We start from the raw sequence: 22631 nt of genomic DNA on the forward strand, positions 1-22631 counted from the left end.
TGGAACTCCTGGCCTCAGGCAATTCTTCAGTGTCAGCCTCCCAATAGTGCTAGGATGACAGGTGTGAACCACTGGGCCTGGCTAATTTTACCCTTGATGGGGTCAAGCAAATGTTACACTACATAATGAGTTATCTCAATGCCTGTATACTTAATTCTCAATATTGCTAATTGTTTCTTTTGATACCTATATGTTCTTGTTTCCTTTCTGCCTCTATTTGTTTCACAATGTCTTCTTTATAAATGGACCATCTTTCTTTACTTATCTCTATGAGCATCCTAAATGTCTTTTAAACTTTTTGTGTCTAATTATACAAAATTAATTTCATCTCAAATAAATTCATGTTGTAATTATTGATTTTGTTTGATATTTCTGAGAATTAGAATCTGTCTAGAATTAGAAATTGGGACTTTTTTATTATAGGCTTCTTGGTGGGATGCTTTTAATTTTTGGTCTCTTTTTTTGTCTCATCCCTATAAAATCACTCCTCCAAACCAGAACCTGCTCTTACGATGACTTTTGGGACTCAGGCTTTATGATCATATTGGCTTAATATCACGGAAAACCTTAAGTTGTTATAAGACACTGTTTTTGTCTCCGCACCTCACATCCACAAGTTTCTATAAAACCTGACTGTAGACGGCAGGTTGGCAGGTTTTTCCAGCTTCCTATTATAAGCAGGGACTTGGAGCAAGAAGCCTTGCTCTGGCTTTCATGGAGCACATTGAGTCCTCATTGTCCTTAAGACCCTAAACACACAGATACCAGAACTCACTACCATGAATGTCTATTCCATTTCTGATCTTGTTTTTTAGTTTAGTTATGTATATTTTTAAATCAGCCAAACATTTTCAACCGATACTTTTTTCTTTTTATACATTATCATTTCTGTGTGATTGGAGCAAGAAAGGAGTAGATGTGGTGATGCTTGAACTTACCATTTGATTTTGCCCTAGTATCTTCATAAAAAATTTTTTTACAAGCTCAAAACTGTGTTTTAGTAAGAGTGGATTTTAGAGTTAGAACACAAAAAGAGCAAGAAACCTCAGAATAACTCTCCATGCTAACTTATCAGGACTTACTCATATATTTTAGCATTTGAAATATCTAAGGAATGGTTACCTGTTTTTCTACCTTATGGTATTTGAATCACCAAGACCCTTGGACCTTACTTTCCTATTCACTTAATTCTTCCTATTCTAAATAATGCAGTCATCACAAATTGAGTAGCTTACTACGTGAAGGTGGTTAGCTAAATACTTCAGCTAGGTTATTTTATTTAATTTTCACAAAAATACTGAGTCCTAGTATAGGGTGACTAACCCTAATCCAAAATGTTTGGGACCAGAAGTGTTTCAGATTTGGGATTTTTTCAGATTTTGGAATATCTATAGTATACTTACTGGTTCAGCATCCCTAATCTGAAAATCTGGAATCCAAAAAGCTCCAATGAGCATTCCTTTGAGAATCAGGCTAGTGATCAAAAAGTTTTGGATTTTGGAGCATTTCAGATTTTTGATTTTCAGAATAGGGATACTTAACCTGTATTAACATCCTTATTTTACAAATAAAGATACAGAGGTTGAGAAAAGTGAAATAACTTGCCCATAGTCATACAACCAATAAGTAGCAGAGCCTAGATTGGAACACAAATAGATCCAAGTTCTATGGCCTCTTCCTTGATAGGTTCATTCACTGACTTTCCTTAGCCTTGTTATATGACATTTTACAGTAGGCCACTGGGTATCAGCTGTAATACCTCCCTTGGTGGTATCTGCTTTTCTATTATATAATTAATAAGAGACTATGTTTTCTATGTTTGGTAAGATAATAGAAACAAATATTGACAATGACTTTATGAAAAAGGAGCAATAATAGACAAATAGTCATCAGTTAATATCTATGACTTTAGCTGGACTCAAGACTCCTAATTTTAATACAAACGTAGGCTTTTATGCAGACTTTTGGTATATAATTGAAGTACTTACCTCTGCTAAGTCTTCAAAGCAGCTTCCTACTAGTGGATGGGGACTGCCTTCATCTGTCATTTCTACAGTATCTTCTATATGGCCCAGTAACTTTACGCTAAGTTCATGAATATCTACTATACGACTAAATATATTTTCTACATCCTGTTTGGGGGGGAAACACATTAATTCAGTGAAGCTGTATAATGATAAAAAGCAAATTTTGAGCCAATAAGTCATTTAACATGGCAGACACAGTGATAAATTTTAATGACTTACAAATATAAAGGACAATTCAAGAATTCCTTTTGTAATGATGTACAACTTGCAAATACATTTCTCGAGGTCAGTAGTCCTCAAACTTTTTGGTTTCAGGACTTGTTCACACTCTTAAAAATTATTGAAGATTCCAAAAAGCTTTTGTTTATAAATATTTCAATGTTTACCATATTAGAAGTTAAAACCAAGAAATTTTTAAAATACTTAACTCATTTCAAAATAACAATGAGCCTACTGTGTATTAATATAAATATTATTTTTATGAAAAGTAACTATAGCCACCAAAAAAACAAAATTTAGCAGAAGAATGGCATTGTTTTACATATTTCTTTTTTTTATTTTATTTTTTTTTTTGAGACAGAGTCTCACTCTGTTGCCTGGGTTAGAGTGCAGTGGCGTCAGCCTAGCTCACAGCAACCTCAAACTCCCAGGCTCAAGCGATCCTCCTGCCTCAGCCTCCCGAGTAGCTGGGACTACAGGCATGCGCCACCATGCCCGGCTAATTTTTTCTATTTTTGGTAGAGACAGAGTCTCGCTCTTGCTCAGGCTGGTCTCGAACTCCTGAGCTCAAATAATCCGCCTGCCTTGGCCTCCCAGAGTGCTAGGATTACAGGCGTGAGCCACCTGCATTTTACATATGCTTGGCCTACATTTTACATATTTCTAACATGCAGCTTAATGAAAGCAAGTAGGATTTTCATATCTATTTCTTCATTCAATCTGTTGTGATACATTATTTTGAAATATATGACGAAAATCTAGCTTTACACAGATATGTAATTGTGTTTTAATAGTCTATTCAAATAATTGTGAATACCCTTTGCTTTTTCTGTGTAGTTTTTCTGAGATATAATTCACATACCATAAAATTTGCCCAGCTGCTCCCCCCACCTTTTGAGAAAGGGTCTCGTCTCACTCTGTCACCCAGGCTTGTGTGCAGTGCATAAAATCATAGCTTACTGCAGCTTCAAACTCCTAACTTCAAACAATCTTCCTGCCTAGGCCTCCCAAAGTGCTGGGATTACAGGCATGAGCCACTGTGCCTGGCAAAATTCAACCTTTTAAAGTGTAATTACTATTCAGTGGTTTTCAGTATTGGTTGTTCAATCATCACCAGTATCAAATTTTAGAATATTTCACTAACTCAAAAAGAAACCCTGTACCCAATAGCAGTCACTCTCCATTCCTCTCTTCCTCCTAATCCCTGGCAACCACTAGTCTACTTTCTGTCTCTATGGATTTGCCTATTCTGGACATTTCATATAAATAAATTTCCTTTTATGGTACTACACCAAAATTCAACAAATTTTAGTTTATTATAGATTAGTTGCAACGTGGGATCTAAACCATATCAATTTTGTACTGTTACATTAAAATCCATTGGTTACTATTATTAGATTTGATTATTTTTATCAGTGACTATATTTTCATTAAATCAACTTGAGGCATATACAATGAGAGACCCAGATTTTAAATGTTCTTTTCATAACATTTTGTGTATTCACCCTTGTAACCACCATCATAATCAAGATGCAGCAACTTTTCATCATTTTAAGAAGTTTCCTTGTGCCCCAATCTCCATCAATCCTCACTCCCAGGTAACCAGCCATCTGCCTTGTCACTATAGAAGTGTCTTTTCTAGAATACTAAATAAATGAAATCATATCTGTTTGTTGTGTCATTTCTTTGCTTATGTTTTTGAGATGCATCTATGTTGTTGCATACATAACTACTTCATTCCTTTTTATTGTGGAGTAGCATTTCATTGTATGGATATACCACAATTTGTATATCCATTCACCTGCTGATGGACATTTGGGTTGTTTTCAGTTTGGGGCTATTACAAATAAAGCTGCTATGAATATTCATAAACAAGTATTGTATAGACATGTTTTCATTTCTTTTGGGTAAAAAACTAGGAGAATTGCTGGGTAGTATGGTTAGTTTATGTTTATTAATATAGGAACCTGCCAAACTATTTTCTAAAATGTCTATTTTTACATTCCTACAAGCAGTTGCTCCATATCCTTTTCAACATTTGGTATTATGAGTGTTTTAATTTTAGCCCTTCTAATGAGTGGTGGTAGTATCTCAGTGTGGTTTTAATTTGCATTTCTCCGATGATTATTGGTATTGAGAACTTTTTGATGTGTTTTTTGGCCATTTTTGGTTCTTGACTTTTGTGTCCTAGGAAATTTCTGTCTCTCTTCTACTGTTATTTTTCAAATTTTTTGTTTGTTTTGAGACAGGGTCTTGCTTTGTTGCTCAGGCTGGAGTACAGTGGCATGATCATAGCTCACTACAGCCTTGAACTCTGGGCTCAAGTAATCCTCCCACCTTAGCCTCCAAGTAGCTGGGACATGTGCACACCACCACACTCAGCTAATTTTTTCTTTCATTTTTTGTAGAGTCAGGGTCATGCTACATTGCCCAAGCTCGTCTTGAATTCCTGGCCTCAAGTAATCTCCTGCCTCAGCCTCTCAAAGTGCTGGGATCACAGGAATAAGCCACTGTGTCTGGCCTACTTTTTTATTTTTTTAAACAACTTTTTTGAAATATAATTTACAAGCCATGCAATTCATCAATTTAAAGTGAACAATTCAATGTTTTTAGCATATTTACAGATTTGTACAATAATCACCAAAATCTAATCCTTTATTTTAGTTTTTAATTTAATTTAATTTTTTTTTTTTTTTGAGACAGAGTCTTGCTCTGTCATCCTGGGTAGAGTGCTGTGGCATCATTGTAGCTCACTGCAACTTCAAACTCCTGGGCTTAAACAATCCTCTTGTCTCAGCCTCTTGAGTAACTGGGACTACAGGCATGTGCCATGACTTCAGCTAACTTTTCTATTTTTAGTAGAGATAGGGTCTCACTCTTGCTCAGGCTGGTCTTGAACTCCTGGCCTCAAGCAATCTTCCTGCGCTGGCCTCCCAGAGTGCTAGGATTACAGGAGTGAGCCACCATGCCCGGCCCTGATCCTTTATTTTTTAATGTTCACTCATTGCCATGACTTGAACCCTAATCCCAGCCTCTATAGTGAGCATTGTTTCCCCATCAGTCACTATGGCTGTGTGGCTACAATTCTAGGGATTATTAGTATGTAACCCCCTTAAATAACCTCACCTGCTCTCACTTAGCATTTTGCCAGAACTCAATTAGGTTAGTTTAATTACTATTATAAGATCAGTAATCCTTTGTCTAAGTTTCAATGTTACTAGCTCCTTCCTTTGTGCTCTCAGTAATACTGCTATCATACTTCTATTACGGTAATATCACCACATTGTATTGCACTGTAAAGGTTACACCTCTGTCTTGACTAAATTTAAAGGAAGGAATTATTTCTTACTATCTTTGAATCCCATTGCCAAGCATTGTACCTGACAATACAGTTGGCATTGATGAAGTATTGGTTGAATGGCTCAAATGAGTCAAATTAAACAAAAATATCTCTACCTAAACAAGAGGCTTTATTCTTTCAAGTACACGGAAGAGTCTGCGAATTCATTTTCACTTAAATAATCAGTCTACTGTGATATTTGTCTTTGAATTTCTGATGTTTTAATCTCTTGAAACTGTTGTAGCACTTTATTTGTGATCAAGAATTAAGTCCCACAATTTAAAAAAATTAACAAATTAGTAATCATGAACTATACAAATTCAATTTTGAAGTGGTCATGCAAATTAAACACATGCAATGACAGACATGTATACAATGATACTTACATTAGCTGAAAACAATTTTGAATTGGAGACAAAGGGCTCTCTAAAAACTTTTATAATTAGATTTAGTTCCCTTATGTATTGTCGAATTTCTGCCATAAATGCTTTTACCAAATCATAATAAGTTTGTTCTCCTGAGGTGGAAGGCTCTTCATCACTTAAAGATAATATATTTATATCTTCTACATCTTGATGAAACATATCCATCAATACCTATATAGTCAGAGATGTGAAAAAGTATAACAGAAAACATGAATCTATAGTCAAATTTGAAGTTAAATGTCCTAAATTCATTGAATACAATTCTTACATGATTAAAACAAAAAGCGGATATACAATTGTCTCTCCTTCAGTCTACTGCCACCATCCCTCCACAGCTTCTCTAAAACAGAATCCTACGTCTGGTATTGTGTATTACCTCCTGCAAGTTCTGTATCAATACTAGTGTCTGTCTGTCTCTCTTGTTAACCTGTTTCTTCTAATTTGTTCCCAAATCCCATCTTGAATTTTCTGACTTGGTTTTCTTTGTTCCATAATCCTGCCATCATCACCTTTTCTATGGCTATACTATCTCCTATTTGAATAATTCTTACAGCCTTCTAACTAGGCCTCTTTTCCTATATTTGTTGTGAATAGATCAAAACAAGCCCTGTTTTCTTCAGGAAGCCTACTGTTGTTACTCTTGCTGAAACTCATCTTTCTTCTTTCTTGTGAACTTCTACAGCATCATTATCCCTAAAACACAGTAACATAAAATATTTTATCTTGTGCTACTTTCTGTTTTCATGAATATAAGTACTCCTTCATCAAATCCAGAGCCTTGTTTTATACTTCTTTTGTATCTCCTCTTTGTGTGCACACATAGTAGGTACTCAAAAATATTTTTTATTTACCCAATTCATTAAAAATTATCAAATATTCTATATTCATTTTAAATAATGTTTAAAAGCCAAATATTTATTCATTTAAAAATACCAAAACATCTGAAATTCTTCTTAAGATGAGTTATTTTTTAAATCTACATGGCCACATTCCAAAAGAACAAACACTAAAACATAATTAAGTGGATTTAGCAATCAGAAAGAATATTCCAAATCAATAAGAGCATAGTGAGGAAAATGGGATGAAATGCTTCATCAGAAAATATTTTCATTTCTGCAAAGTCATTTTCTTTTCTTGTTTTTTTTTTTTTTTTTTTTTTTTAAGATGGGATCTCACTCTGTCTCCCAGGTTAGAGTGCAACGGCATAAGATTATAGCTCACTGCCACCTTCACTCCTGGGCTCAAGCCATCCTCCCACCTCAGCCTCCTGAGTAGCTGGGACCCTTGTGACTGACTTCATAAAACAAAAATCTTGAGGCAATAACTAAGAGCTTTAGATTTGGAGAGATCTGGAGTTCAAGTCTAGGTTTTGAAACTTCTCAGAAAATTCTGGAGCAATATCTTTATGCCTCTGAATTTATTTCCCTTTTATAAAATATAGATAAGATCACCTACCTCAGTGGTATCATAAGGGCCAAATGAGATAAGCCCATATATATGCTTAACTTTCAATATATGTTTGCTCTTATTATTACTGTAAAATCATATATCTAAAGAAAGCTAGGTACTGAGGTAAAACTATCAGTGTTTTTTTATATCTTCAAAAATTGTTTTCAAGTAAATCCATAACCTTCTAAACCTTTCAATCCAAATAAAATTTTAAGAAATTCACTATTAAGAGATTATTACTATAGTTAATCCTAGTTATAGCAGCACATAAGAAAAACTACATGGCGTGTTTAAATGCATTTTAATGTTACATATCTAACGTCCTATTTCTATAAATGATATCTTAAATATTTGCTATTAGATTATTGGAAATATCATTCAACATATAATATACAACTTTATTATGTCTATACAGTATTTCAGCATCCAATAAATCACAAATAAAAATTTAAGAACATCAACCTCACTAGCATGGACTAAAAATAAAAGAAAAAAAAAAGGAGAAATTAATTAAATAAAATTTAATTAAAAAAAATTAAAAAAAAAACAAAGAAAAATTTAAGAACAGACACACACATAGAAGTTCAGTTTCCTACCTTATCAGCACACATTGCCACTTTAATATCTTGTTTTGTAATTTCATAATGTCGTATATTTCTCACATAATTCCCCACCAGCTTTAAAATGTCTGCAGAAATGTATTCTAATACTGCTACTATGTAAACAGAAACCTGGTGGTCAATTTTATAACCTAGGACCTCCTGCAAAATTAAAAGAAAGGCAAGTTTAAACATCATATACCATACATTTAACACACTGATTAAAAATAAAAAACATGCAATTTATTAATAGCTTAACTTTTACTGAGGTCTGTGATTATCAATGACATTTAATTTTAAGTGGTTAAACTATGAATATATGTGTTACTATTGGAAATGTAAGCTAAGAAAAAGCAAGATATATCATCTCTGATCATGTAAAATATAATACTTGAGAAGTACAAATTACTAACCTATGAAGGGAAGCCCAAGTTTAGGGAACAGCACAAATACTCTTTGTTACCAAATTCAGAATACCTAGAAAATTACTACAACAAATGAGTTGTTTTATACAGAATGAGTGTTAATATGTTATTGGTATTTAGAAATATCTACTAGCCTTATACCTCCATCCTTTCCAAAGGAAGCTGGACTCCCCAAAACCTTTGTGGCAAATACCTGGTATCCCTGGCTGTTTCTATGAAAAAAAATTCATGCTATGTCTTACTGAAAAATGGTAGTTGTTAGGAGCATGTTAAATAGTTCTGTTATTAGACTTCAAAAAGAATATGGGCTTCTTGTGGGACTGGTCAGCTCCTATAGGATAACAAATTTTATTTTCTAAATAATCCAATTAAGGGGGAAAAACTTTAAAATAAGAATTTTATTATAAGTTGGGGACAGGTTGCATTTACCTTTTAGGATATGTAGAAACTATGAAGTATATCATGATAAAGATGTTTTAAAATACACTGAAATAATATTCCAATTAGATCATAAAACGCGAAATTTAGGATCATTAACACAGCATTTATATACCTCAATTTCTTAATTCTCTTAGAATATAATTCAATGTCTGGCCAATGATAATCATGAAAAGAGTTATAAAGAATTATGTGATTACTAACAATTTAGTAGTTTTCCATAACTTGCACATTTCCTCAGACCAGTCAGTAAGATAAAGGCAGAAATTTCTATTCAACCAACTGAATACAAAACATCTTAACATCATCTAAGTGTTTCACCTTAAATTCTGGACAAGATCAAGCAGACTTGGATTTTCTACCACTATCACTTTATTACAATACCTATATATTTGTGAGATAATCAACAACTTGTTGATTATGCTAAACAAAATAGAAATAGTATTATAAGAGTTTCCAACAGTTATTGTACTAGTCCTGGAGAGATTCAACTGATTGACTGATTTAAATAAGTAGGACTAGAGAGTTTAGGGGACCTTTTTGTTCAAAGAGGGTTATTACACATAACCCTGTGGCAATTTCACAAAGGTCCCTGCACAAAATATTAAATTATAAAGAATTTATAAGAAACACTTAGGTCTAATCAACAAGAAAGGAGGAGTTTTATAAATTCTCTTTGTGGTTCTAATAACTTGTGAGATAAACAAAATCCACAATAACTTTCTTAGTCCTTTCAATTTGCTAATTACTCTTGTTGTGAAATTACTTTAAATCATGTTGTCCAATTTACACTTTCCTATTATCATTGTATCCCTCCCCAACCACAAGAATCTCTGGAAAACTTACAAGAGAATTTTACTCTTCAGTGGACTATTATCCATAAAATATATTCTTATTGCATGAAAATGGCAGGTTTTATCTTTCCTTTAAAAGGCAAGAAGGCAGTTATTTCAGCTTTACCTTTAATAAAGGATGAATTTTTTCTACTGGGAGAGATAAAGGGTTTCTTCGCTTCCTCTTTTCAATAGCCGACTGGGCATCAGCTATTGCCCACTTATCAATTGGATGAGGGAAACTTTTTTGAACACGTTCCTTGGAAAATAGGAAAATAACAACTAAGCAACAAATGTGTTAAATAGTGTTCTTCATTTAAAATTTACTTTTTTATCAAAGAATACCAAAGTAGAGCTTTTCACAGGTAGTATAATTTACATTACTTACATACTTCAGCCAAAACAAAACTATAATTGTCAATGAGAGTTTCTCAATCAGGCAATTGAGAGACTAAACATAACTTCTGTTATCTAAGGGGAAAATCACATCCTGAATTTCAACTTCACTCTGATAAAGCTAATGACAAGAATGAGTAGAAACCACTTTAAGCAGTACTTTATAAAATTTTAAGGATCAAGGCCTAAGGTCAAGAAGCAAGTATCTAAATCCAATTCTCATTCATTTATCTTTACTTTCAATACTAATTACAAGCTCAAGTAGCATTTTGCAATTGAAACCTCTAAGAATTTTTTTTCCTTTATCCATAACACAAAGGCACTTAACTTTAAAACTATTTACAAATCATGGAAATCTATGGTTTGTATTGGTAACAATTTTAATACATCATATCTTATCTTTAAAGTCCTCTATAGGTCACTAATTTTTAACAAAATCTTTCAGTTTAATTTCTAGAAGTCATTCAGTTAAAATTTCCATTGAACCTGAAAGAACTCAGGTTACTGTAACAGCTGAATTTCCTTACTTTAATAAACTAATGTAATTTATTTCAAACAATGGGTGCTTCCATCCTCAAGTTTTAAAAATCCACTTGCAGGATAGATACCACAAATAACACCAGTAGAGGTCGCTATTACATAACTTTAACACATGTACTCTGATCTGTTTTCAACTAGCAGTACTTAAAACTACTAGATGAAATGAAACATCATTCCTAATTATAAATCTGAATAATCTATTGCAAGTAAAATGGACAATAAAAAATATTGCTATGTGATACTTGGGGGTGGGGAGAGAAGAGGAGAAACCCAATGATTCTAAGATATATGAACAAATTTATAAACTGAGAAGTTTAACCCATTCAATTTTAATACATTTTCTCTTTATCTATGTTCAAGGCTAAACCACCTGCCAAATAAAAAAGTGATCATTTTCATTCTAATTAATAGAATTAGAAGCATGTTAAAAAGATTATTGTAGTTAAAAATGGAGTTTACAAACCTTTTCAACTATTTTCCAGGTTACTAGCCTCATGTAGTAAAAAGCAATACAAAGGTTCAGAATTTTGGGGGAGTATGGCAGGTGAAAAAGGACAGAAGAGAAGAGGGAGAGGGGTAGAAAGAAACACCCAAAACAAAAATTCTTTTCTTTTGTCCAAGTCAATTCTACAGACTTGTTAATCCAAAAATGACAAGAGATTTTAGGACTAACATCACTATGGTTGTTTTTGTTTTTGTTTTTTTGGGACACAGTCTCGCTTTGTTGCCCAGGCTAGAGTGAGTGCCGTGGCATCAGCCTAGCTCACAGCAACCTCAATCTCCTGGGCTCAAGCAATCCTACCGCCTCAGCCTCCCGAGTAGCTGGGATTACAGGCATGTGCCACCATGCCCAGCTAATTTTGTGTATATATATTAGTTGGCCAATTAATTTCTTTCTATTTATAGTAGAGACGGGGTCTCGCTCTTGCTCAGGCTGGTTTCGAACTCCTGACCTCGAGCAATCCGCCCGCCTCGGCCTCCCAGAGTGCTAGGATTACAGGCGTGAGCCACCGCGCCTGGCCCCCATCACTATGGTTTTAGTTAAAATTTTTATGCTGCTAAGTTTAACCCCTGGTTAACCAAATGGGTGTAACCATGATACAAACCTAATAGTGGTATGACCTCTGGCCTTTCAACTATTTTTTTAAACCTGAACTCATATTAAGAAATAATAAATTCAACACATTTCATATCACACATACTTAACTCAAACACAGTTTCAAAAAGCAAAACCTGTTACTGTATACAGCACACTGATATTTTCTCTTCCATTCTATTTTTTAAAATGTTGGCTGGGAATGTGCTAAAGTGATATTATGATTTACTAATAATGGGTCATGACCTGGAGTCTAAAAAACCACTGATATATACTGCAGATAGAAAAGCAGTGGAAGATGACAGTAGTTGAACTCAATCTGACAATTCTAAACAGATATAACATATGTCTGAAAAAAAGGTCACCAGTGGTAGAGGCACACTGTAGGCAGGGATTATACAAGCAAACTGTAGGCAGAGATTGAGGTGGAAGAAAAGCAATCACTATTCATATAAATTTTATCCACCTCATTTCAAGTTATTGTTTTGAGGAAGGAGAGAGGGGAAAGAAAAATCTGGAATGATAAAAGTCAACAAAGGGAAAATGGTGATAATGTAAAACCACATATTTTAAATCTATTAGTGTATTGATCAAATCAAATTAACAAATACTAAGGAGATAACACCAAGGGTCAGAATATATGGGAAAAGATTCGTAGGGTCAGAAAAATGTACCTTGAATGTGGAAAGGCCACACTGAAAGAATTACTTTATCTCTTATAGTGGCAAATTTAATTATAATTTTATAGCAAAATGTCTTTCACAAATATTTTATATATATATTTTAAAAGAAGCTCAAAGAGGAACAATCAATGAAAGATTTGTGAATCAGAATACTATTACTGGCCGGGCGCTGTGGCTCACGCCTGTAATCCTAGCTCTTGGGAGGCCGAGGCGGGCGGATTGCTCAAGGTCAGGAGTTCAAAACCAGCCTGAGCAAGAGCGAGACCCCGTCTCTACTATAAATAGAAAGAAATCAATTGGCCAACTGATATATATATATAAAAAAAAAATAGCCGGGCATGGTGGCGCATGCCTGTAGTCCCAGCTACTTGGGAGGCTGAGGCAGAAGGATCACTTGAGCCCAGGAGTTTGAGGTTGCTGTGAGCTAGGCTGACGCCACGGCACTCACTCTAGCCTAGACAACAAAAGCGAGACTCTGTCTCAAAAAAAAAAAAAAAAAAAAAAAAGAATACTATTACTCTCCTAATGTCAAGATTGGTAATTTCACGTGTTTTAAATGAGAAAGTCCATCTAGTACCTCCGGAAAAAATTAATGAGATACAGAGCTATGCTTGAGATTCGGATCTGCCTCTTATTAGCAGAACCTTGTCTTTTCCTTTACACAAAAGGGGCTTTAAACAGATAATCTTGAAGATCAATTCTGATACAATATTCTAGGTCCTATGAAAATTCCTATGTATGTACTTCAGGGCAAATATTTAGATCCCCATGTACTTTTGCAGTTCTATTACTAGTAGTAATAAAGGCTTAAAATGTGTGGGAGAAATCTATTTTTGATTGAGAAACATAGAAATATGGAGAAATTACATGGGAAATCTAAATGTTAATGGAAAACTCATTAGAAATTATAAGGACTCTTTAGGATGCCAAAGAAAAAAATGAATGGAAAAAGAAAGCAGACTTTTTATATTTTAGCATGAGAAGGCTTGTGACAAAAAGTCTAAGATTTTAAAGGAGTTAGCCTGAGGAGAAAGCCTGAGTTAAAGGAGGAGAAGAAAAATGTATTGGTGTCCTAAGAAATCAAAGCTGGTTAAATATAGAACATGCAGGCCGGAAAGGGAAGACAGTTAACCTGAGAGAAATGAAGAACACCACAATCATGAAAGGACAAGACCTAAGAAATAACAGAATATACTTTACAAGGGACACATGGAAGGAAAAAAAATACTATATGCTTTTGCTAAATACAGAAAATGATACTCATTATAGGAGAGGGGAAAATAAACCAGGTTGGAACAATTTTTATACTATCTTATACCATTCTTATGCATTCCCAGAGCACTTATATATAGAGTCAGCTCTCCATATCCATGGGTTCCACATCCATGGATCAAAAATATTTGGAAAAAGAACTATAAAAAATAACCATACAAAAATAAAAAATAATATAAATAAAAAACACAGTATAGCAACTATTATAAAACTATAATAATTACATAGCATTTGCTTTGCATTAGGTATAAGTAATCTAGAGATGACTTAAAGCATATGGGAGGATGTGTATAGGTTATATGCAAATACCATGCTATTTTGTATAAGGGACTTGAGTATCTGTAGATTTTGGTATCTGCAGGGGTTTGGGGGATCCTAGAACCAATTCCCTATGGATACCGAGGGACAACTGTACTTCCTTATTCAACCGGAACATTGCCTGACAGAGTAAATACTTATATATTGGTGGCATGCATTAGCCAATATTGGCTACATCATTAAAACAAAATCCCATTTGTTTGGATTAGATGATTCACAATTTGTGATAATCTGCAGTACAATTTATCAAAACCTTTTAATTAGCATAAGCAAGATATGTGTGCAATCCATCTGTTTTCAAGCACTTCTGAAGCACTTATTTTCCTAAAACTATAGGGCCACTAAAAATCAGTCTTAATTTTTAATTAAAACATATCCCTTAGGGGCCACCAAAAATTAAGCAATAATTGCCACTCTACTTTTAATTATGCTTATACTTTAAGCAAAGTATATCTTTTAAAAATGTTTTTTCAAATTTAGTTCTTAAAGTGACATGTAGAACTGTACGTATTTATTGTGTACAACATGATGTACATGAAAGACATAGACACTGTGGAATGGTTAAAGCTAGCTAATTAACAAATGCACTGCCTTAGTTATCATTTTTGTAGTGGAACACTTAATATCCACTCTCTTATTTTTCAAGACAATGTATCATCATTACCTATAGTCACACCATGCTATACCATAGATCTCTTGAACTTACTCCTCCTAACTATAAATATCTTTTCTTTGACTAATATGTCCCCCAACCTCTTCTCCCCACTAACCACCCCGGCCTCTGGTAACCACCACAATGCATATTTTTAAGAAAGATTTTAAAATGTGTATATTCTGTTAATTCAAATTGATCTATTTTATTTAATACATTTTTCTTTTATGGCCCTCAAATTTTTTTATATAAATTCTGATGAATTTATAAAAATGTATTTCACTTCAAAATGTATTTGAAAGGCTTGCCTTATTATTTTAATGGAAAGCTCTATACGTTTATTAAAGAAATACTGAATCCTAATGAAAGAAGAAAATGGAAAATTATTTCCTGATTAAAAATAAAGACACCATTTGCTATGGTCCGTATGTTTGTATCCCCATGTTGAAACCTAAACCCCACTGTAGTGGTATTAAGAGGTAGGCCCTTTGGGAAGTAATTAGGTCCTGAGGGCTCTGCCATATAATGTCTTTAAAGAAGAGGCTTGGGGGAGCCTGTTTCCTTGTTCAGCCACGTGAGGACACATGGAAGAAGAGAGCAAGCCCTCACCAGACACTGACTCTGCTAGCACCCTGACCTTGACTTCCCAGCATCCAGAACCGTGAACAATAAATTTATGCTATTTATAAATTACTCAGTCTAAGGTATTTTGTTATGGCAGGCTGCACGGATTAAGACACCATTATACCCTCTTAGAATCTCCACATCTCCATATTTTTATCTAAATACCCTTCCAGGAATGATACAAGGAAAAAGGGTATCTGACTATTGATTGGAAAAAAACCAGGTTTTCATCATTTCCATCTATTCTGAGGATCAATTTTCTTTTATAAAATAAGGAGAATAATAACCATCCCACAGGATTGTTTTAAGGACATAAATATTTATATGACAGTACTTTGAAATGAAAAAACCTAATACGTTTATGCAACTGATTGATATTTCTTTTTTCTTTTTTTTTTTTTTTTTGAGACAGAGTCTCATTCTGTTGCCCGGGTTAGAGTGCCATGGCATCAGCCTAGCTCACAGCAACCTCAAACTCCTGGGCTCAAGCGATCCTTCTGCCTCAGCCTCCAGAGTAGCTGGGACTACAGGCATGCACCACCATGCCCGGCTAATTTTTTCTATGTATTTTTAGTTGGCCAATTAATTTCTTTCTATTTTTAGTAGAGACAGGATCTCACTCTTGCTCAGGCTGGTTTCGAACTCCTGACCTTGAGGGATCTGCCTGCCTCGGCCTCCCAGAGTGCTAGGATTACAGGCGTGAGCCACTGCATCCGCCTGATTGATATTTCTATTACTATTATACTGTTATATATTCTCTTTCTAAAAAATCTGTCCCTAGCCCAAAGCCAGCTCATTGGAATTTCATATAGCTACCTCTATTTTAAGAGTAGTGCTTAAAAATGAGGTGCTTAAAAGATGAAGTACTTAAAAATACAGGATATAGGGTAAATATCTTAGGTATCTCAGAAGTTCTCTTCTGAGTACAAAAAGCTATGAACCTGAGTGCGAGCCTGTAGTCACAGCTATTTGGGAGACTGAGGCAGGAAGATCACTTGAGCCCATGAATTCAGGGCCAGCCTGGGCAACAGAAATTCTATTAAAAAAAACCAAAAGTATGAAATATCCTTTATTTAGAGTCTTGAATACCTAGATATTGATAAATCTATGCAAGTGGAAGACTGAGAGACTCACAGTTATTTCTGAGAATTCATGGAGATCTTCAGTATTAGAAAATGGTATTAGTTTCTATATTAATTAAAAGGAGGAAATTAGATTAAGCATAGGTATTGTACAATGTATCTGGAAAGAGCTGAATTTGAATTAGCAATGTTACCAGACTAGCAAACATCTAGAATGTACCAACATCAGAATAATAAAGATAAGACCTGTAACCTCATTCTAATACATTAGACATAGGGTCAGAATGATGTATTTTATAAACACTGTGGAGGAACCTAACTAGGATCCAAAAGAAATACTGGAATTGTTCATGAGAAGGAGAGTCAGGCAACTAGTTCTATTTGAGATCTACTTTGTGAAGTCCAGTGAAAATAGGTGCCTAAAGGAAATTATGAATAAAAGATATGTGATCTTATAATTCAATGGAAAAATGAGATAAGAATGTAAAAAGCCTACTTTGAATTATTTAAGAAATCAAAGTGAATTACTATTCCATAGTATTGGATCTTTTCTACATCCATGACCAATGTTCCTTAGCACTTCTTTTCCCTAACTCAAATCTGGATCTCCCCTGAAGACTCCTAGAGCAGGAACTGTCCTTCTTCTATAACCCACATGAAGGTAGATTTAGCATCCCTTCTACTCTGTAACCTGTTTCTGGAATATCACTCTTTCACTCATGTGCCATCATTCTATGCGACTTTATTATCTACATTAAGGACACATTGAATACCCTGGCCTCTTAATTATGTAAACATCTCATCTCAGAGAGCTTCACCTCTAGTCTAGCCACCACCACATGGCCACATCCTGCTTTGTAACTATGTTACCTATGAAATCTTAGATTCAAATAACCCCTTCTCTGATCCCAGTCTATTCTATTTCTGTCACTCAGATATTCTAGTGTTATCAGTTCTTTGACTTTATCGAAAAATCCAATACCCTGTTCCCTCCATGTTTTTCCAATCTATTTGCCCTCTCCTACCTCTCAGGATAGGTTAGTGGAATCATGCTTAAAACATTTTTGGTTAGAGTCTTGGCTTCACTACTTATGAGCTGTGACCTTGGGCAAGCTATTCAACCTCTCTGTGCTTCAGTTTCCACATTCATTCATTCAGTATATATTTTTTGAGTGCCTTCTCTGTACCACATGTTGTTCTAGGTGCTGGGGACTTGACACTGAATGAGAAAAAAAAATCCCCATAGCTTATTCTAGTAAGGGAAAAAAACAGCACCATGGGGTTATTATGAAGTTTAAATGAAATACAAAGCATAGACGTGTTTAGACTAGTGCATAATTCTATATAGCAAACCCATCAGCTATTATTACATTTCCTTATCCAATTTAGAATCTCTGTGCTCTTCTCTGCAATCCCTTAGCCCTCAGGGGAGGAGGGCAGGGCCCAAGGTAGCTAGAGATTACCTCCTACCCAATCACTGTGTGCCATTAAAACATTATTACATTCTATGTGTGTTGTGTACTAAAAAGGTTGCATATCACTGCTATTACCAGTTTGTACAATTCCCTTGCCCTACCCTTTTGCCACTGTACATCCATGGTGAAACACCATTCAATCCACTTATCTTTTTTATGTCCCACTTGAATGCTACAAAGGCAAGACACAGAAATTCAAATATCTGAACCACTAAACACTTGAGGTCATTAAAGTCAAATGATCCATCATCATTACCACAAAGCACCTTTTATACTTCTCGCTCTAGTTTCCATTTTCTACAAGTAGTACACTTCAAACCTTTTTTTTTCTTGTCTCAAACTTTTGACTCCTTCAGAACTCAATTTAGATGTCTATTCCTCTGAGAAGCTATCCCTAAACCCCTAAATCTATGTTAGTTGCCCTTTTCATGGTTTCCTATATAGCCTTTTCTCATAGTATATCACATTATGTTATTGCCTACATACCTATCTGTATTTCCACTAATTATAAACCATAAAAAGACAGAGGCCATATCATCTCTGTAAGAGATTACAGAACCTTCTTCCATCTAAACCTTCCTGTTTAGATGTTTCCCTATCTTTCAACTAGTGAGAAAGAATTCACTTACCATCTAAAACCTAAAATATATGTAACAACTGAAGAGCAAAAGATTAATGAAAATGTTTTTGGAATGCTAGAACACAAGAAACACTTGGACATATTCCACTCTTACAGGTATATCATTCTAACATCAAGAAGTTGTTCATTTTAGCTTAAAAGCAAAATATGGAATAAGAATTTAACAACTAAAACATATAAGCTATTATACACCGACTACAGGTCAATTATTCCTAATCCAATCTGAAGTTCAAAATGCTCCAAAATCTTAAACTTTTTGAGTGTTGACATGATGCTCAAAGGAAATACTCTTTGGAGCATTTCAGATTTCTGGATTTGGGATGCTTAACCAGTATGTATACTGCAAATATTCCAAAATCTGAAAAAATCCAAAACCCCAAACACTTCTTATCCCAAATATTTCAAATAAGGGATATATACTCTTTACAAAGTTCAAGTAAATCCAGTCTTCATTTTTTTCTATATCCCCTTTGCTGACATAAAAAAACACACAGATAAGATACATATAAAGTAAATATGAAACAAAATTTATCATACCTCTACATCTGAAGCACTTCGGGGCTGAGCCTGGCATAGCATATTTAATAATTGCAAAATTAATTCTTCAACATATTGAAGAGCATCATCATTAGACTCAAGAGTAGGATGAACTTGTCCCTGAACCTATAAACAAAAAAGCAAAGTAATTAAAATGTGTGTTTCAGCTAATTAAACAAAAAAATTACATTTTCAAAAATGTGGATGTGAACTCAAGAATGTGGTCTGGCCTGCAAATACAGATTTGAATGTTACTGATCCAGAAGTCAGGAGTTCTCAGCCTTTATTCCCAGCCACAAGTACCACACATGCTTGTAACATGCTCCCGGAGATTCTGTTTACCTAACTGTATAATTCCAATATTTTTTTTTACACCATCATTACAATGTGATGCAGAAATGGGGAAAGGAAGTGAGAAGCTGAGGTAGTGATCAAAGATGTAGTTTATATCATTTTTGCCAGCAACCAGGTAGAATTCAATACTCTGCTTGGGCAAAATTGACCTCCTTTGGCTCCCTGACCCTTGTTTAATACTTCTCGTTCCTACTAAATGATAAAATTCAAGAGGGACATGTCTCATCAAGTTCACCAATGTCTCTGGCATCTAGCACTGTGCAGGGCACACACAGTACAAGCTTGATAAACATTTGTGAACACAAAGTCACCCTATATTAAAGGACATAAAATAGGACTTTGATAATTTGTGACTTTGTCTATACTTTGGGAAGATTGATGGCCTAACTATCTTTACCTTCTTTTTCCTCTATCTTTTCTCTAGAGGCACTTCAGGCCACTGGCTCTGTGAAGCCTACATTTTAATAACCAACATGAGAGTCTTTACTTACATGTCTTTGTAAACTGTTCCTAACTAAATAAATGGCAAGAAAAATCAGTTCCAGGAGATAAATAATACATGTTTCAAAACATGTTCAACTCTCCAAAGGGTGGTAGAGTGCTTATTAGATGAAAGTGCACAGTACTCACTGGCCCAGAGCATTCAGTGTGATCTGTCCTTCTCTGCCTCGTTAGCTGAGAGGATATAGTCTCGGTGAATGGGGAAATTTTTATAAACAGTGTACTATATAATAAATTTTTTAAAATGTATGTTAATGGCATATATATGTATGTATACATACATATGCATTCACATACTTTTTAAAGCCAAATATTTTAGAGGTAAATATTAATATCATTGTAATAATTCAGAACTACATGAGGGGGTATACATAGAGTATGAAGTTTAATTATTTGTTAACAATTTTAGAAGTGAAGAAACTGAGCTCCAAAAGGATTTGCCCAAGCAGTATAGAATTACCAACCTGATAATTTATCTGTTTATAAATGTCTCCACCCTATTAGATGACTGAATCGTTGTAAAGTTAAAATAATGGCGAGTTTGGACTAGAACCCAGAATTGTAATTTGGAGTTTAGTGCTCTCCATTCACCACACCATCACACTCTGACTAATGTGTGTAGGTATCAAACCTTACAGACTTACTCCTCTTCAACACTTAGCATGGTTGAACCACTCTATTAAAAACAAAACAAAACTGGAACTTGACAGAAGTTTTATTTTTGCACATTTAATTGCATACCCCCAATGGCTTAAACTGTCTTCTCAGATACTTTTATCTTAATGGCTGACATCTTCATTTTGCAGTGAATTCTAACACCACATGGTGGGCTATTTCTCTCTGGTTCTCAGACAAATCCTTTCATTTTTGAAACTCTTTTTCCTTAATATTAGTAACACAATTTATTGTATTTCTTATCTGATTTCCTTACTCCTTTTCCATGTCCTTGTAGAGTTTCATATGTTCCTCTTTCCCCTCTACCTTTGTCTGCTCCTTTCTTCTGTAGTTTCTCTGGAGTAATCTTATTTACTTAATTTTGAACAATCACCGGTATGGGTACCCCAAATCTGTCCCTGGCCCTGATTTTTCTCCTGAGTTTTAGACCTATACTTCAAGTTACGTGCTAGATATTTGTACCTATTCTACCAACACCTCAAATTTAACATGACAAAAGAAAAACTTATACAAGTTGAACAAGAAAAACTATATCTCACACATAGAAGGTACTTAATATTTTCCAAGTGAGTATACATATTTTAGAAAATAACAGTACAGACAGCCCCTTTCCAGACTAGAAGTAGTATTGGGAAATGTAACTATACATGGGGGTTACATTCCAGTCCTAGGCCCCAACATCACATAAACTAATAGCTACAGATTTACAAAACCACAGACTTTTAGAATTAAAGAGACTTTAGAGGTCATTTAACTCAGTACCTCTATACAGCAGATGAGAAAAAAGAGATACCCACAATCCTGTCACTAACTAGTCAAACTATAAAAATTCAACCTGGGCCCCCCTGTTGTCTAAGCCTGAGTTCTTTTCACTAAACCCTTGACTGTCAAACCTGGAAGAATGTGGGGAGTATTCTGGCAGGCCCATGAGTGTAGGGAGTGGGTGCTCATGGACCATATCTATTTATATAGTGGGTTTTTATATAAAATTTTGCTTGAAGTATATTGCCATACTTTAATAGACATTGCATGTCATAAATGGAAATATAGTCCTATAAATCTTTATAATTTGAAAATGTAAAATGATCATTGATTATCCAAAATATTCCAATGTTTATAAATTACATAAAATTATAAAGGTACTAAAAATGACATAAAACTAAAATGTTAAATATTAAAATGAAAATACTTAATCAACTATAATTCTAATTACCTTTTAAAAATATCAAAGCCTTTTCAAGAAGTGGTTTAGCTATTCCAAAACATGTTTTAGAATGTGTGTTAATTAAAAAAAAAAAATTCACTGTGTTTCAAAGAAACCCATATAAACATTATGATTCTTCACTAACGTAACCCCATCTCCAGCTGCTCTTCAATTTACACATTATGTTGAAGCAATCTAAACTATTTGCAGTTTGCTAAAATATGGCATGTTATTTCACTCACACTATTCTCCATGCCTGTCATTCACCTCTTTCCCTTTTATCTGCCTCCTTGACTTCAAAACCTATATTTCGCCTCATTTGGGAAGACTTCCTTGTTTCTCATCTCTTTCAAAGGCAAAATTAACTTCATTCATTTAACTGATTTATGGAATCTGTTAAATACCAGACCTGCTGTTAGGTGCTAGATGGATATACAGAGATTGACCAAACATCGTCCCTGCTCCTATGGGCCTTACACTCTGCTCTATACTAGGTACCACATTTTTATTACTGAGTTTATCTTACTGAATTATAATTACATGTTATCCTTTTCTATTTTCTCTATTGGACAGTGAAGTTTCAATTGGGTAGGGCCTTGTTGATCTATTTATAGAATCATTTTCTCCTTGCTTTTCATTTCAAATCCCTGACATTCAGGGAATATTCAGAGCCTCTGTGTTATAGAGGTGAGAGGCATAAAATATTTCTTTCTTGGAATTAAAATTAAAAAGGGTGGAGAGTCTATTTGATTGTTTGGTTTATTTCAGGAGCATAATCCCTTTAAGCAGAAGCCATTTAACATACAAAGGCATTTAAAACTAAAATA

The 22631-nt window shown here is 34.4% G+C and overlaps 1 protein-coding gene across 4 annotated transcripts in view; it reads right to left on the reverse strand.

Moving 5' to 3' along the window:
• Positions 1–22631, reverse strand: part of SOS1 (SOS Ras/Rac guanine nucleotide exchange factor 1) — a 140857-nt gene that overhangs the window by 66206 nt on the left and 52020 nt on the right. For all 4 annotated transcript variants that reach the window (XM_076000691.1, XM_076000690.1, XM_076000689.1 and 1 more), the window contains exons 2-6: positions 19071–19196; positions 9883–10014; positions 8057–8221; positions 5973–6182; positions 1989–2132 (exon numbers count right to left, since the gene is read on the reverse strand). In XM_076000691.1, coding sequence (XP_075856806.1) covers positions 1989–2132; positions 5973–6182; positions 8057–8221; positions 9883–10014; positions 19071–19196 — 777 coding nt within the window. The remainder of the gene's footprint in view (positions 1–1988; positions 2133–5972; positions 6183–8056; positions 8222–9882; positions 10015–19070; positions 19197–22631) is intronic.

The sequence above is a fragment of the Microcebus murinus genome, chromosome 3 (genome assembly GCF_040939455.1).
Source record: "Microcebus murinus isolate Inina chromosome 3, M.murinus_Inina_mat1.0, whole genome shotgun sequence".
Lineage (NCBI taxonomy): Eukaryota > Metazoa > Chordata > Mammalia > Primates > Cheirogaleidae > Microcebus > Microcebus murinus.